Below are 18569 nucleotides of genomic sequence, written 5' to 3' on the forward strand. Positions count from 1 at the left end.
TGTTTTTATTTCATTGGACTCCTGAGATTCTTCTTTTTCCAGTTGCTAAAGGGAATCACATTCTGTGATTCTCTCTGCTTCTAATTAGTTGCTGCTGCTTCATGGTGATGGAATAAGTCAAATAACCTGGCGCTAACTGGCATTTTGGGAGAACATCTGCTCTTATGACCTTTTTCCTTCTCTGATAACTACAGGCCTGGAGGCTTTGGTACTCCTTTCTATAGGTAAAAGCTTTTGCAAAGCATAGAAAGACCGACTTGACCAGCTCAATTCCTGTTCACGTGAAACAAGGGTTCATACATTTAGCTGTCTTCCAATGTTGCTGCAAATCACCTACCTATTCCTCTTGCTTGCTGTTTCTTCTTCTCTATCTCTAGTACAACAAGCTTGAGTTAGAAATGTTCTTTTTTCTGATTCTTTCCCTATAGGTATGAGGACTTAGCTGAGAGTGTGGAGGATTACGTTATTGACATGCTTCGCGATCAGCTCAACCGCCGCCAGCCCATGGATAACGTCTCACGGAACCTGCTGCGACTACTCACTACCACCTGTGGCTATAAAGAAGTCCGTTTAATGACTGTTCAACGGCTGGAGATGTGGCTGCAGAACCCAAAGGTGGGAAAGCATTGTGTGAAACAGAACTCAAAGTTGTGAGTTACACTTTCATCTGGAATAGGATAAAGGCACTTGTTTTAATGAACATAGCAGCTAAGAGTAGGAGGATATATTTATGTCCTAAAACGCCATACTATTAGACCTCAGCTTTTTCAGTGAGGTAATGTTGTGAAGGAAACATTGACTATGTTTAACCAAATTTCAAACCATTTTTTCCTTTTCCCTCTCGCGATTCTTAATGTAGTGTTTGTGTCTCCAAGACTCCATAATAGGTGTAAGCTTGTATTGTAGTTGCAAATTGTATACTAGGAAATGAATCAAGAATGGTCTGGAATTTCACATGGAAATCCTTTGAATCTTCAGATAATTAACCCTATTGACCAGATTATATGAAATACAAAAATTGTTTAAGAGCAACTCTGAAGCAATGCAAAATAATTATTCATAAGTGTCAACAACTTGTTCAAGCTGAGACAGCTCGACAATAAATTATAAGACCAGTACTACAGTAAACCTGCTGCATTGCTGATGATAACATTAAATATGAGCTGAGGAAGTTGCTTTGAAACTTCAACAACCTGGTGTTCAATCTACCGGCTCACATTGAGCAAAAGATGCAGTCATCAAAGAACTCAATGAAGAGAAAATGAGATAATCTTAAAGGGCTCAAATTTAAACTATCCATCCTTGTTTTCAAGTCCCTCTCTGGCATCAGCCCTCCCTATTTCTGTATGTCCTCTAGCTATACAACTGTCTGAGATAGCTGCACTCCTCCAGTTCAGCTATTCTATAAATTCTTGACTTTACCCAAACACTATTGGTGACCACACCTTCAGCTGTATAGGCCCCAAAGTTTGAAATTCCTTCTCCAAATACCTCTGGCATTCTGTCCTCCCTTTAAGGATCTCCTTAAATCTTTTGACTAAGCTTTTCCTCAACTGTCTTGATCTTTACTGATGTGCCTTGGTATCACATTTTGTCTGATTTAAGATTTTTTCACACGAGAGGTGGTATTTAAAGGCGGGTATTGATCTCTCCAATGTTGAAGAATGAACAAAGTCATAGGGTCACAGAAATGTGCAGCATGGAACTAGACCGTTCGGACCAACTCATCTATGCTGACCAGACGTTCTAAATAAATCTAGTCCCATTTGACCCAAATCCCGATTAAACCCTTCCTCTTCATATACTCATCTAGATATCTTTTTAAATGTTGTAATTGTACCAGCCTCCACCACTTCCTCTGGCAGCTCATTCCATACATGCACCACCCTCTGCATGAAAAAATTGTCCTTTAGGTCCCTTTAAATCTTTCCCATCTCACCTTAAACCTATGCCTTCTAGTATTTGACTCCCCCACCCCGGGGAAAATACCTGTCTATTTACCCTATCTGTGTCCCTCATGATTTTATAAACCACCATATGGTCATCCCTTAGCCTCCACTCCAACCTATTCAGCCCTTCTCTATAGCTCAAACCCTCCAACCCTGGCAACATCTTTATAAATCTTTTCAGAACCCTTCCAAGTTTCACAACTTCCTTCCTATTAGCAAGTAGACCAGAATTGCATGCAGTATTCCAAAAGTGACCTAACCAATGTCCTGTACAGCTGCAACATGACCTCCAGGTATATATCAAAATGGCATAGTGGTGATGTCACCAGTAATCCAAAAGCCCAGGCTAATACTTAGCTAGTGGAATTTTAATTCAAATCATTAGTAATTCTGGAATTCAAAATTACCCTCAGTAATGGTGACCATAAAAACTGATTGAGGACACTTCTGTCCTTTTTAGGGAAGGAAATCGGTCTCCTTACCCAATCTGTCCTACAGCAGTGGGGTTGACTCTCCGAAGTGCCTAGCAGTCACTTCAAAGGCATAGAGGGATGGGCATGGGCGATAACTGTGAAAATGCAATGGTTTATCATTTTGTTTTTCTTCTTGCCTTTCCTCGAGCCAAATTTTATTAAACGTATTCTACTTAGTAATGTTTAGTTTTCCTGCTGAGACTACCAGAGTTTATGAAAGGAGAGATTCTAACCTCGTTTGTGTGTCTCACATGTCCTAATTTATATGGGTGCCTTCATCCTGTATGTAATGATTCACTGCCTGTCTGTTTGCTAGTTGACTCGCCCAGCTCAGGACCTGCTGATGTCGGTCTGCACCAACTGTTCTACGCATGGGACAGAGGACATGGAGGTTATGTCGAATCTCATCAAAATCCGCCTGAAGCCTAAAGTGTTGCTGAACCATTACATGCTGTGCATTAAGTGAGTAATTGAACTACCAGCTGTCCTGTTAACTCTACCCAGAAGGGATTATGAAGCTAGACAAGCTGTGGAGGCCAAAGGGAAGCAATCTTAGAAGTCAAGAAGATGTTTCTATTTAAAATTAAGATGCCACAGATATAAGATAGTCAGTCAGTCATTAAAAGTTCAATAGGGAATTCAAGAAAAACCTTTTCACTGAGTGAGTATAAAGAATGAGGCGCTCACAACTGCAGTAGGTTACTGAGTTGAATAGAGGGAGCAATCGAAATCCCTAAGGGAGAAAGGAATAGATGGGTATATTCCTAGGGTTAGATGATGATGGTTAAGTGGAAATTCATATGGAATATAGACACCAGCATAGACCAGTTGGGCCAGATGGCCACCTAAGTGTTGCATTCTTTTAATAAACGTTAATTTTAAAAATGTTTTCTACATTCAGCAATTTCTACCACACCCTCAACTTCAGTTTGAATTGATGCAGAATCCTTCTCTGTGCAATGTGGTTTAGTGGTCTGTCATTATGAGACCAATGTCTATGATTGGTCCTAGAAGGTGACTGTGTGTGCAGAGGCCAAGGCAATATCCTAATCTTAGAATACATCAGAGGTTCTGTCCACAGGAACTGATCAATCTTAGTTATGTCTTTGACAATAATTCAAGCAGTCAGTGTGAACCCTTTAAGATTTCCTACAGCAACATATAGAGGATGCTAAACACCATCCTTTTGGGGTTGGATTAGAGTCCACTTCAAGTGTGGATAACACAGCATACAGACAATCCATTGCACAAGCCACTTCTTCAACAGATTGTTATTATTATTGATGTGTATGATTGTATTAAATGAGACTAATGATGAGTAGTTTGCAAATACAAATTGATTTTGTCATGTGAATGTGGATACCAATTGAATCATATAATGCACAAGGAAGCAAGAACTATCTAGTTGGTCCAAATTCTCTGCTTTTTGCCTTGTGGTTGTTTTGCTTCACAGAATTATCCAATTCACTTTTGAAAGTTATTATTGAATATATTTTCACGACCTCTGAGTGTTGTATTGCAGATCACATGTTATTGATACTTTTATATATTAACATATACATCAGTGCCTTGGTTTAATCCTTTTATCTTTTGATTTGCTCTCAGGGAATTGCTGAATGCTCATCGGGATAACTTGGGGACACTGGTGAAGTTTGTGATCTTTAATGAGCTGTCAAATGCACGGAACCCAAACAACATGCAGATACTTTACACTGTGCTGCAGCACAATTCTGAGCTAGCCCCCAAGGTGAGCCCTGCATGGACCTTCAATGTGTAGTTAGTTGTGTTGGATCTGGAGGTTCATGCACAGTAGGTAGCATATATGCCAAAGCAAATATATCATCCACGTACCAACTGCACAGTTCTGTCAACAATAAAAAATGTCTAGGATCGGAATGTTGGAAAGAGCTGGACAATGAACTACTTTCTTTCAGCAACTGGTTTGAGAACAGTGGCTCTGAGAACTGGTGTCAGTAGATAAGCAAAGGGACCATGTCAAAGTCATAATACGGAGCCATAACTGAGTGTACAACTCATTTCTTGGCAACATCAGAATATGGAATACTCTTTCAGAATACGAGAGTAATTATAATGTAAGACTTGGGAGTTATTGAGTCAAAAAGCATAGATGCATTTTGTAAGAAGCTAGAGGAACACGAACAAGAAAGATGTATAGAAATTACAGATAGGATTGAATGAAGCAGGGTTGGAGGAGGCTTGTATGGTACTCAAACTAATTGACTCATTGGCCAGTTTCTGTACGGTGCAAATTTTATCAATTTAATTCCTACAGAAGCTAAATAAAATACAAGGAATTAAACAGTCCAAGTCTTATCATCTGGTGTCCCTACCTTTTCCCTTTTTACTCCCTTCTCAATGGCACTGAAGTTAGCTGTAGCTATTTTTAGACTGGAGATTGGTTTGTCAAGTTCAATCTGTCTGGCTCTGAGTGTGGCCTGATCCATTATTGTTTTAAACTATTCCATAACTGCGTATGTGTTAGCTGGTTAGTGATAGGCTGCATATGATTTACTTTTACAGTTTTGTGGGGTAACTGAGTTGTCTTTGTACTCAGGTTGCTATCTGTGTTTCCTTCTATTAGTATCTGGCCATGGTGTTCCAAGACCTGCTCACCAATAAGGATGACTACCTTCGTGCATCTCGAGCATTGCTACGGGAAATCATTAAACAAACTAAACATGAGATCAACTTTCCATCCTTCTGTCTGGGACTAATGCAGGAACGGAAGGAGCAGACATATCTAGAAATGGAGTTTAAGGTGGGTGCTGGTTTGTAGTGCAGACATGTAGTATTTAGAGTGAAGTGGAGGCTATGTTCTGAGCCTGTCTGATAGGGAACATCATTCAGTAGAACTGAGTGATGCAGAAATATATGACCTCTCTTTATTAGAACTTTATCCTTTGCTTTCCTCCTTTGTGATGGTGCCATACAGTTCAGTTGTATTCCTCTCAAAACCTCAGTCAAGGCCCATTTTTTGCTTGGGAGCCAGCAGCAGCCACTGACAGATTACTCCCACCCCCAGCTATGATCAACTAGAATGTGTCTCTCTCCCCTTCTTTAAGTCAGTTAAGATCTGCAATATTCTGTAGTCTTATTGAATGGTGAAACAGGCTCAAGAATCTGAATGGTCTGTTTCAGTGTTTGTTGCTCAGAACCACATTAGGTAGCAATTTGGTGAGTTACTTTTTATGGTAAACTTTGTTTGTATAGAAACTATACAATTCTGTATCAGTTTAGCAATGCAAGGGAAGCACCTAGGATTGCGGTGTCTAATATAGACATCATGTGTTCCTCAGTGCATTGGTTAGCACAACTCCAAGTGGCATCAGGGTGGTTGACCAATGGAGTAGAATCGACAGCATCTTTTCCCCATCACATCTGATAAATTGGCATCATTTTATAGAGTGGCAGTGGTCAAGACTATGGAGAGTGTGCATTCACAGATGATAATAACTTTCATGAGTTCAGTGCCGGAGTTTAGAAAGAGGCAAGGTGAGACGGGAATTAATGTGTGCAGTAATGACTGGTGAATGCTACAAGAAAGCAGGAAATCTTATTTGATTTTTCTTCATCATAGTATTTATGTAAGAAGTCAAATGCCTTTTGCAACACAGCATGCTCACTTTTCTTCTTGGTTGTACAGGAACGATTTGTGATTCAGGTGACGGACCTGTTGACCCTGTCGATGATGCTGGGGATTACAGCTCAAGTGAAGGAAGCGGGGCTTGCCTGGGACAAAGGCGAGAAGAAGAGTAAGAATCGAAACTGGACAGCTTGTTTCTGGAAATTGTGCTCTCAGACAAGCCCAACAGACTATCTTAATCAGAAATTGTTCATAGATAAAGTACATTGCCTTTCATAATCTCAGGATTTTTTTTTACAATCAATGAAGTAGTTTTTGAAGTGTTGTCAGTGTTATAATGCAGTGAGTGTACCAGCTAATTTTCACCCACAAAAATTGATAAGATGACAAGGAGATAATCTGCTTTGAAAATGTTGGTTAATACTGCGGTATAAAGTATTTTGAGGGTGTTCCATAAAAACTATGTTCCCATTGACTTCAACGTTTAAATGTATTACCTTCAAGGAGCCGTCACAGAAAGTATAAAAGCTGTGTTACTTAGCTCATACTGTAGGGAGTTGATAGCCAGATGAATGTTTTATTCATGGCTATTATCTGGATTTTCAGCTCTGACATTCTCACTGATGAAGCATATGCAGCGCAGTCAGTTTGCACTTAGTCTATTGAAGAAACAAATTAGTGCATCCTAACTCAGAAAAATGTGGACTTAAGCTGAAAACTTGGATATGTAATATGGGTGCAGTTTTGGATAAATGTTGAATTATCCACAAGTGCTGTTTTGTTTAACTTCAGTGCCATTGACACATTAAACTGAGACCCCACATAGTCATACAGCATTGAAGAGGTCATTCGGACCATTGACTTTGCGCCAATCTATGTACAGAGGAATCTCGATTATTGGAATATCGGATTATCTGGGAAAATTGCAGGGACCCAATGCTTGGCTAAACTATGTTATCTGGCATTCAATTATCCGGAATTCGATTAACCAAATGAAATATTCCCCACGTGTCCTTCGAGGTTCCTCTGTACACTATTCCCACATTCAAAACTTGGCCCACAGCCTTGAACACTTGGACATTTCAAATGCTCATCTATCTACATTTTAAAAGTTATGATGTTTCCCACCTCTAGTACCCTCTCAGGCAGTGCATTCCAGATTCCCAAAGCCTTTGGGTGAAACACCCTGTCCTCAAATTCCCTCGAAACCTGCCGCATGTACTTCCCTGTTCACACACCAATGGAAGCTTTTAGAGTCCGTTTGTATCCTTTTATCCTCCTTTGCTGAAATCTAAACTGCATCCAATCATCAGGCCGCTGCTTTTCTTGGGCCAATTTGTATGCTCTTCCTTGGATCTAATGTTCTCCCTAATTTCCCCTGTTAGTCATGGTCAGACCACTTTTTGTGTTTTTTTTTGTGTCAGACAGGAATGAACAATTGTTGCAGTCCTTCCATGCACACTTTAAATGTTTGCTATTGCCTATATATTATAGCCTGCTCGCACATCATACCATTGTAGTTTCCTTTATGTAGATTTAAATTCCCTCTTATGTACTTATAGAAGATCCTTTCTCCCATTTAGAAGGGAAGCAGGTCAGTGCTTCTTGGCATCACGGTCCTTATTTATCCCTCATCTTAACATGGAATGACCTTTTTTTTCTAATCAGCCTGTTCAGAGATGTGATTCAACACCTTTGGAGCAGGGGGGACTTGAACCCAACGCTCCTAATCCAGGGGTAGTGACACTACCACTGTGCCACAAGAAGGCCCCATGAAAACTTAAAGCAGATTATCTGATTGTTATCACAGTGCTATTTGTGGGAATTTGTCATGTTTAAATTGACTGCTGTGTTTCCCATGTTACAACAACAAAATATTTGACTGGAAGTGCTTTGGAACACCTTGAAGTTACGGAAAGTGTTATATAAGTGCAAGTAAAAGTAGCCTGAGATATCAGCAGATTAATACTAATGGAGTTTATATAGAGCCTACAAAACTCCATGGAATTTCTTCTCAGTAACTCAAAGATAAAAAGCTTGGAGACACATGATTACAGATATACTTTTAAATGAAACGGGTTGAATTATTCTGATGGTGTTTGCCTTATTAAAGTTGTTTGATCCCCCGATAGCAGTGTGTGAATTAACTGCCATTAAATTTCATGTTCCTATGGGGGACTCAATGTTAACAACTCTACATTAATGCAATAAATGAAAATCATGTTGCTGCCAGAAGCCTTTACAGAACAGGGAGAGATGATGAATGTCATTGTATTAAACACTGCACTTTAAACTCAGGGCAGCATAGGGCCTGTTATCTGCCATCATCACCAGCTGATTGTGATCTTGATATTTTTGCTTATTTTGAAGTTATTTTTACCACATATACTATTACTGAAAAAATAGTTATAGAAATCTGATTTGCAGGGCTTGAAGGCCTGTTTCCATTCCTGTACTTCGCTAATATGGAAATTAGTAATATGGGCCTCAGTCTTTACCTATGCTTGGATCCTGTAGTTATGGTAATAGGTTAAATGGTTCGTTGGCTTACTCTGGGATGCTACTTGCACTTGATTATTTGCCACAGTTTATTCACTGATACAAATGCAAATTATCAGCTTTGGTAATAATGCTTATTTTAATCCATGGAAATAGAGTTAACATAGTGGGTCAACTGTATTGCAGTTGAATGGCAGAGTAAACTTCAGGTCTGCTGTTATATTTTACGTTCTGAGCTGCTTTGAGAAATCTAGTCAATGGATTTATAAATGATACTTGTGTTTTCTCTCTCTTCTCTCTCTCTGTCAATACTCACACTGTCTGTCTTTCTACTTCTTTTGGATTGAAGACCTGGAAGCACTCCGAGCGTTTCAGACTCAGATTGCAACTATTCAGCGCGACGCTGTCTGGTGGCTGCACACTGTGGTTCCCACCATCTGCAAGCTGAATCCTAAGGATTACATCCACTGGTATGTTCACTGATTTTCAGACTGACTTCAATGTTCTGTGTAGTACTAGGAAAACCAGCTGTAGTTTTTAATTAAAATATTGCAGTCAGCAAACTTGCCTATAATGTTGGCATTTTTGACCCAGGCATTATGATTCCTTCTTGAGTAAAATACAGTATTATTCTGGTATTATTATTTATTAGTGGGCATGTAAAGCTAGACTAGTTACAAATTTTGACTCCGTTTTGAAATAGTGTCACTATTGGGAAGTATTCTTTGGAAGAATGTTACAATGCATTGAACAAAGAACAAAGATCAGTGTAACACGGGATCATAACACCTTTCTAAACTAAAAACGTTTTGCCTGTATGTGGTCCATATCCCCCTCTTCCCTGCTTATTCATGTATCTGTTAGGATGCCTCTTAAATGTTGCTATTGCACCTGTTTCTACCACCTCCTCTGGCTGCGCATTCCAGGAATTTACCACCCTATGTGTAAAAACTTTGTCCCTCCCATTTCCTTTAAACTTTTCTTTATTTACCTTAAACCTATGACCCATATTAATTGACATTTCTACCCTAACCATGCTATCTCTATCTCTCAATTTTGTAAACCTCTATCAGGTTACTCCTCAGCCTCTAAAGTTCAACTGAAAACATACTGAGTTTGTCAAATCTCTCTTAATAGCTAATAACCTCCAAACCAGGCAACATCCTGGTAAACCTGTCCAAAGCCTTCACATCCTTCCGGTGGTGGGCGGCTAAAACTACATACAATATTCCAAATGTGGCCTCACTAACATGACTTGCCAGTTTTTATACTGTATTCTCTGACCAATGTAGGCCAGTATGCCTTACACCTTCTTAATCACCTTATCCACTTGTGTTGCAACTTTCAGGAAATTGTGGACCTGTACACATCTGTATGTTAATGCTTCTGAGAGTTCTGCCATTTACTGTATACTTCCCTCCTGCATTAATCTTCCAAAATGCATCACCTCACATTTGTCCAGATTAAGATTCATCTGTCATTTCTTCGCCCAAGTCTCCAGCCTATCAATATTCTGCTGTATCTTCTGGCAATCCTCATTATGCATAGCTCCCCAATACTTTGTGTTATCTGCAAATTTACTAATTAGACCACCTACATTCTTCTCCAAATCACTTATATATCACAAACAACAGAGGCCTCTGCAGAACACAACTGATCGCAGATCTCCTGTTAGAAGAATACCCTTCCACCGCCACTATCTTCAATGACCATGCTAGTTCTTTATCCATCCAACCAACTCACCATCACCTTCTGTATAAGCCTGCCATGAGGGACCTTGTCAAAGGCCTGACTAAGGTCTGTATAGACAACATCCATTGCTCTGTCCTCATCAGTTATCTTTGTCACTTCCTCAAAAACTCAATCAAGTTTGTGACACATGACCTACCCCACACAAAGCCAGGCTGCCTGTTGCTAATATGTCAATTTTTTTCCAAATGCGAATAAACTTTGTCCCTAAGAATCTTATCCAATAATTTCCCTGCTAATGACGTAAAGCTCACTGGCTTAGAATTTCTGGAATTATCCTGGTTGTCTTTTTAAACAAAGGAATAACATTGGCTATTCTCCAGTCCTTTGGGACCTCGCCTCTGACTAGAGAGGATACAAAGGTTTTTTTTTTACAAGGCCCCAGCAACTTCCACACTGGCCTCCCTCAGTATCCTAGTTTAGACCCCATCAGGTTCTGGGGACTTGTTTACCTTAATGTTTTTCAAACGCCCAACGCCACCCGTCTTTCTTTATATCAGCATACTGCTCTCTAGATTCAGCATGCACCATGTCCTTCTCCTTTGTGAGTACCGATGCAAAGAATCCATTTAAGTATTCACTCACCCACGTCTTCTGGCTCCTTCTTTGTCTTTAAGTGGACCTACTCTTTCCCTAGCTACCCTCTGTTCCTTATAAATGCATAAAATACTTGGGATTTTCCTTAATCTTGATTTCCAAGGTCATTTCATTGCCCCTTTTAGCCCTGCTAATCCTTTAAGTTCTCCTGTTTTCTTTATATTCCGCGAAGATTCTTAGGGACAAAGTTTATTCACATTTGGCATATGGGGGGGGGGGGGTGGCGGCATGGATCTGACAAGGGAGTCATGGAGGGAATAGTTTCTCTGGAATGCTGCTAGGATGGGGAGGGACATGTGTCTGTGGTGGTGTAGTCTGTTTGTGGGTGGCGAAAATGGCAGAGGATGATACGATATATACAGAGGTTGGTGGGGCAGAAGGTGAGGACTGGGGGATTCTGTCCTTGTTGCATTGGGAGGGGTGGGGGTTCAAGGGCAGAGGTGCGGGAAGTGGAGGAGATGTGCTGGAGGGCATTGTCGACTACATGGGAGGGGAATTTGTGGTCTTTAAAGAAGGACGCCATCTGTGATTTGAATTGGATATCATGGGAACAAATGGGGGAGAGGCAGAGGAATTGAGAATAAGGAATCATGTTTTTACAGGAGGCAGGGTGGAAGGAGTTATTGTCCAGGTAGCTGTGGGAGTCGGTGGGTTTGTAGTAGATGTCCGTGGTTAGTTGGTTGATGGAGAGGTCCAGGAAAGGGAGGGAGGTGTCCGAGTTGGTCCGGGTGAATTTGAGGTAGCGGTGAAAGCTGTTAGTGAAGTTGACGAGCTGTTCAACCTCCTCGTGGGAGCACGAGGTTGCGCCGATACAGTCATCGATGTAGCGGAGGAAAAGGTGAGGGACGGTGCCAGTGTAGCTGCAGAAGATGGACTGTTCCACGTATCTGACAAAGGGGCAGGCACAGCTGGGGCCCATGCGGGTGCCCATAGCGACTCCTTTGGTTTGGAGGATGTGGGAGGATTGGAAGGAGAAGTTGTTAAGTGTGAGGACCAGTTCAGCCAGGTGGGTGAGGGTGTCAGTGGAAGGGTACTGGTTGGGACAGTATGAGAAGATGAAACGGAGGGCTTGGAGACCTTCGTCATGGCGGATAGACATGTACACTGACTGGATGTCCATAGTGAAGATATGGCGTAGGGGGCGGGGAAAGCAAAAATCTTGGAGGAGGTGTAGGGTGTGGGTGGTGTCCCGTATGTAAGTGGGGAGTTCCTGGACTAAGGAGAACAGGATGGTGTCAAGGAATGCAGAGATGAGTTCAGTAGGACAGGACCAGGCAGAGACAATAAATCGACCGGGGAAGTCAGGTTTGTGAATCTTCGGTAGGAGGTAGAATTGGACAGTGCGGGGTGCACGGGCGATGAGGTTGGAAACTATGAAAGGGAGATTCCCAGAGTGATGAGGTTGTGGATGGTCTGGGAGATGATGGTTTGTTGATGGGAGGTGAGGTCGTGGTCGAGGGGGCAGTGGGAGGAGGGCCTCCCGCTCCACCCTCCTCTCTGATCTCTCACTTTCTTCCCCCCACTTCTTCCCCCCACCTTCATCTACCTATTGCATTCCCAGCTACCTTCACCCCAGTACAACCCCTCTTCCATTTACCTCTCAGCCCCCTTGGCCCACAAGCCTCATTCCTGATGAAGGGCTTATTCCTGAAGCATCGATTCTTCTGCTCCTCGGATGCTGCCTGACCTGCTGTGCTTTCCCAGCACCACACTCTCGACTCTGATCTCCAGTATTTGTAGTCCTCCCTTTCTCCTCCTTGAAACATCTAAATCCTTGAATATTAAGTAGCCAGTCTTGTCCCTCTCTCAACCAAGTATCTGTAATAGCAATAACATCATTGTTATATGTATTAATCCAGGCTCTAAGTTCATCTGCCTTACCTGCTATACTTCCTGCATAAAACAAACACAGTTCAGACTGCTAGCCCTGCCATGTTCAGTAACTTCTTCCTGTCTGTTGCTCTTCTTAACCTTACCAGCCTTTGTCTCTAACTCCTTGGTCATTTCACTTGTTGTGATTCCCATGCTCCTGCCACACTAGTTTAAATTCTCCTGAGTGACACTAGCAAACTTCCCTGTACAGGTCCTACCTGCCCTGGAACACATCCCAATGATCCACATTCCCTCCTGCACCAGCTCTTTAGCCATGTATTTAATATTTCTATTCCAATCCTCATTGGCACGTGGCTTTGTAATCCTGAGATTACAACTGTGTTTTAAAAGAATGTTGTACCTAGTAATATTGCTAGTATTTTATGTATCAAGTTTGAATCTAAATGAATTAGAATTAGGTTTTTTGCCACATGTATTCAAGATCAGGGATACATGAGTACAGTGAAAAGTGTACACAGTTGTCATTTCCGATGCCATCTTAGGTACAAAATCTCAGGTATAAATCAGAAAAATAAATAAATAAAATTGAAGTTCAGCATTACAGTCCTTCTAAAGCCGAGAAAGAAGGGAAAAAAATTAAAAATAGATAAATCCACGTTGGGCTTCACCCCGCAGCCGGGAATCTGAGCTCAGCTTCGCCTCGAGGCCAGGAATCTGAGCTCAGCTTCCCCTTGAGGTCGGGAATCTGAGCTGGGCTTCCCTTCGAGGCCGGGAGTCTGAGCTGGGCTTCCCCTCGAGGCTGGGAGTCTGAGCTTGGCTTTGGGCTTCCCCTCGAGGCCGGGAATCTGAGCTGGACTTCCTTCGAGGCCCGGAGTCTGAGCTGGGCTTCCCCTCGAGGCCGGGAGTCTGAGCTGGGCTTCCCCTTGAGGTCAGGAGTCTGTGCTCGGCTTCCTCTCGAGGCCGGCAATCTGTGCTCTGCTTCCCCTCGAGGCCGGGAATCTATGCTCAGCTTCCCCTCGAAGCCGGGAGTCTGAGCTAGGCTTCCCCTCGAGGCCGGGATTCTGAGCTCAGCTTTCCGTCGAGGCCAGGAGTCTGTGCTCTGCTTCCCCTCGAGGTTGTGAGTCTATATTGGGCTTCACCTTCAGTCTGTACTGGCTCAGTTCGCTACCCCTGATACCGTCCAAGGACGAGAGGTAAGAAGAAAGGATAGACAAAGACATAAAAAGAGAAAAGGAATGGACGGAGTAGAGGAGCTGTAGCTCAGGACCCCTACTGTGCCACCATCTTGGAATGTATTTGAAGAATAATGAAGAGGGCTATTCTGAAGAGCAGATGATTTTGACATTCTGCAATTGTGTTTGAATTGCAGATGTCAGGGCACCTTGATACCCTCACAGGCATCAAAGACTTCCATTTTCTTTACCACGTGACGATCATGAGCCACAATTATGGGAAATCTAAACAAATATCTCGGGCTGGAAGGAATAGGCTGGAAGGGCTGGAAGTAATTCAATGATAAGGTTAGATAACAAGTAGTGAATGGAAGCTCATGAGAAACCCAGTTTGCTTTATCTCTTAACAGATACAGACAGATGCTTTTGAACCCTACAGCATTTCTGTTTGCACTCCCTAGTTTATCTTCCCCATCCTTATGTGAAGTGGCCCAAGTCAGAATGCCTTAGAGGCATTTCCCAGACCTGTTGGGATGTGTTGGTGTTAACCAATACTTGTTGGTCCTGTACCAACATTGGCTCAGTTGGTACAATTTAACCTTGTAGTTCACAAATAAGCTTGACACCATACAGGATGAAGCAGCCTGCATGATTGGCACCATATCCACAAACATCCACTCCATCTACCACCAATCCTCAGTAGCAGTAGTGTGTACTATTTACAAGATGCATTGCAGAAATGCACCAAAGATCCTTAGACACCTTCCAAACCCATGACCACTTTTATCCAGAAAGACAACATCTGTGGGAACGTAACCATCTGCAAGTTTTCCTGCAAGCCATTCTGACTTGGAAATGTATTGATGTTCCTTCACTGTCGCTGGGTCAAGATGCTGGAATTCCCTTTTTCACAGCACTGTGGATCAACCTACATCACATGGACTGCAGCGATTCAAGGAAACCGCTCACCACCCCCTTCTCAAGGTTAACCAGGGATGAGCAATGAATGGCTAGTCAGTGACGCCACACCCTACGAATGAATAAAAACAATTTGGTTCAAAATCCATATTACAGACAAACTCTGGGTTGACAGTTCTGTCAAAGTACCGAAACAGCACTGTTGGAGGTTGTGTCTTTGGGATGAGACATTAAACTGAAAACTTGTCAGCTCTCTCAGGCAGACATAAAGATGCCATGGCACTATTCTAAAGAAGAGCAGTTAAGTTCTAGCTTGTGACATGGCTAATAATTATTGCTCTGCAAGTAATGTGATCTTCTGTTTATCACATTACTGGTTGAAGGGCCTTACTCTCTGCAAACCAATTTTGTGTTTCCAATCGGATCTACATTTGAAAAACATTTATTCTGATGTAAAGTGCTTTGAGATGTTAGAAGGTTGTGAAAAGCACTACACAAATGCAAATTCTTTACCTTGGACGTTTAAATGAACTAGAGTTGGTCGACCAGTCTGCATTATATTCTGTGCCTATTTTTAAGCATAATTATTACATAACCATCCTTCTTCTTGCAGTTTGCACAAGGTGCTCTTCACTGAACAACCTGAGACATACTACAAATGGGATAACTGGCCTCCAGAGAGTGATAGAAAGTAAGCACATTATTTTTAACAAATGAATGGGACACTAATCGAACAGAAATGTCATTCACACTCTGATGGTCAATGTTAGTACAATTATGTGAAGCATCTTAAGGCTTTTCACTGGCCTGGTTGATGGTCTGAAACTGCAAGGCTGAGAAAATAAATCTTTATTTATTACTAGCTTCAGTTTTACTGAGGAGACTTCACACCAACCCATATCCAATAAGCTGCCCTGAAGACTCTGTTCACATTTACAAATTGCACCTCTACAGTATTCTAAAACAATCCGTAATGTTTTAATCAGAATCCATTTTCTTCTCTCCCAACATTAATAGATTCTTAAACAAATAGTTTTTGTCAGCATATTGAAACTGACACGCTACATCCTGCTTATTTCCATACAACCTATCATTTAAACTGCAAATAGACAACAACAAATTGAATCATGCTTTTTGTTTATTGAGGTAAATTGGCTTTAATCCCTGTTTTATGCCAGAGAGTTTGGACTTTGTTCATTGGGGAAGCTGGGTTTGTTCTCTTCAGAGTGGGGAAAATCAAGGAGAGGTTTAGTAGTGATGTCATATTCTGAGAGGGTTGGCAAATTAATTAGGGAGAAATTTTGGAACAAACTGTAATCAGAGAACACAGATTTAAGATAATTGGCAAAAGTTTCAATGGGAAATGAGGAGAAATTGTTTTATGTGGTGAGTTATGAGCTGGAGTGCACTGCCTGAAAGGATAGTGGAAGATGCTTCAATAATAACTTTCAAAGGGAATTGCATAAATAATTGAAAAAGAAAGATTTGCATGATAATGAGGAATAGCAGAGGTACTGGGTCTCATTGGATAGCACAGCACGCTGAATAACCACCTTCTGTTCTCTATTTCCTGAGGAAATCCAGGTACAAATACAATAAACACTTTAAAAAACCATCGCAGCATTAGGTTTTGTTTCTCGAAGAATAGAATTGAATTACTGGGGAGTATGTATGGATTTGATATACGGATAGAATGGATAAAGAATGATCCTCTTAAGAGAGAGAACATAATTAGGCCATCAACGTAAGATAGTCACAACAAATCCCAGAGAGAATTCAGAAGAAACTTCTCTACCCAAAATGTGGGAAGCAGTTAAAATAAACATTATAGATGCATTTAAGGGGAAGTTGAACAAACATATGAATAAGAAATGAATAATGGGTTATGATGAAAAATTTTAATGAGGAAAGATGGAAGGAGGCTTGAGTGGAGTTGGATGGGTCAAATGTTTTTTTTTTAATATGCCATGTGTCCTATGTAATCCTCTGTAATATTTTTCACCTCTTCTCAGTTTCTTTCTACGATTATGCTCAGAGGTGCCACTCCTGGAGGACACCCTGATGCGAATCCTGGTCATCGGGTTGTCACGAGACCTATCACTGGGACCCGCTGATGCCATGGAACTAGCTGACCATCTGGTGAAACGTGCTGCGTCGGTGCAGGCTGATGGTAAGATCACAGTGTGATTGAGACCGGCTAGCTTTTATATTGCTTATCTCTGCTGTGAATGTAGAGAAGATACTGGTGAACTTTCTTTCTAAACACACCACAGTTAGTTTGCGGATTTCACTGTTCAACAGCATCTCCAAAATCTGAGACACCCCCACACCGCCAACCTCCCTCACATTTAAGGACAAAATAATAGTTATATAGGAACATTGCTATCTTCAAGCTCCCCTCCAAGTTGCACATGTCCCGACTTCTACATATATCACTGTCCCTCATAGTCAGTGGACCAAAATCTTGAAGCTACCTACCTAATGGAGGATTACAGTGATTCAGGAGGGAGACAGGCAACTATTGTCTTCTTGAGGCCAACTAGGAAAGGGGAACAAATATGAGTCCTACTGGAGAAACTCATACCTCTGGAATCCCTTTCCTTTCAAATGTCAAGGTGTGATCTGAAGCTGCAACAGTGTGAAGACTACACAAGTTGCAGCGTTTTAAAAAAAAATAATGTGCAGGAGCAGAGTGGCTGTTTTGTATAGAACATGAAAACTGCAACCAGTGTATTTGTGGTAAATATGACAATTTACAGCACAGGCCATTCGACTCAGCTGATCTGGGCTGATGGTTGCATTTCACATGAGTCTCCTTGTACCCATTTGCATTGAAACCTGTAACCTTCTATTTCTTCCTAGTGTGGCTGGCTAACTTCACCTTAACTGCATTTATGCTATTTCCTATTTGTATTCCTAAATTAACCTGAAGCAGTCAAAATATTTGCTCATCCATTTTGCTTGTGCTTGGTCATTGGAATCTTCAATCATCGGAGGAAACAGATTCTCTGTATCTACTCTATCATTTGTCATTTTAAACACCTTGACCTGCTCATAACTCAACCAGTTGGACTGAGGGAAATACGATCCTTATTTTAAACTCTCCTGAAAATAAAGATTGTAAATAAATATATATGTATTAGTAAAGTTTTGTTTTCAATAATTAGATATTTATGATGTATTATGTGATTTGACCTAATGTTACACCCTGGCAAGTGATTGCATAGATGCAGGTGTAAGGCACAGTGGTAGCCAAGTCTGTAAAAACTACCTTTTGTGCAAATACTTCTTTCTCCGATTATAAAAGCCTTTCACTACCTAATGTGTGCGTGCTTCTTTAACTACCTTATTCTTGCTCTGCATTCAATTGGTCTAATTCAGTATGAATGTGAAGTAACACGCACAGTTTGATTTTTTCTTTTAAAAAGTCCTGTTCAGGCATATTACAATGTATCTCTAGGGCAGGTGGCACTTGAACACAGACCTTCTGGCCTGGAGGTAGAGACACTACCACCGCACCACAAGAGTCCTTTACATTGTGTTTGAACTTGTGTGTGTGTGCGCAGCAGTGAGCTAATATGTGAACAATTTGTCTGCCAGGGATGCTAACATCAAACCGTGCACAACAGTAACCCATTGAGTAATTTCATAAGCTTCTGAGCCGATATTGCTGTCTCAAATTATAAATGTACCTCATTACAACCAGCATCCTTGACAAATGTAACGACCTATGTGCTTGTGTAAGGATGTTTTTAAAATGAGAATGCTTAAATAG

General features: G+C 41.3%; 1 protein-coding gene across 4 annotated transcripts in view; it reads left to right on the plus strand.

Annotated features, from left to right (window-relative positions):
• ints1 (integrator complex subunit 1) overlaps positions 1-18569 on the plus strand; it is a 120893-nt gene that overhangs the window by 18054 nt on the left and 84270 nt on the right. For all 4 annotated transcript variants that reach the window (XM_043711842.1, XM_043711841.1, XM_043711839.1 and 1 more), the window contains exons 8-15: positions 429-615; positions 2739-2884; positions 4028-4169; positions 5025-5201; positions 6087-6195; positions 8875-8995; positions 15408-15485; positions 16807-16964. In XM_043711842.1, the coding sequence (XP_043567777.1) occupies positions 429-615; positions 2739-2884; positions 4028-4169; positions 5025-5201; positions 6087-6195; positions 8875-8995; positions 15408-15485; positions 16807-16964 (1118 nt within the window). The remainder of the gene's footprint in view (positions 1-428; positions 616-2738; positions 2885-4027; positions 4170-5024; positions 5202-6086; positions 6196-8874; positions 8996-15407; positions 15486-16806; positions 16965-18569) is intronic.

This window comes from Chiloscyllium plagiosum, chromosome 21 (genome assembly GCF_004010195.1).
Source record: "Chiloscyllium plagiosum isolate BGI_BamShark_2017 chromosome 21, ASM401019v2, whole genome shotgun sequence".
Classification (NCBI taxonomy): domain Eukaryota; kingdom Metazoa; phylum Chordata; class Chondrichthyes; order Orectolobiformes; family Hemiscylliidae; genus Chiloscyllium; species Chiloscyllium plagiosum.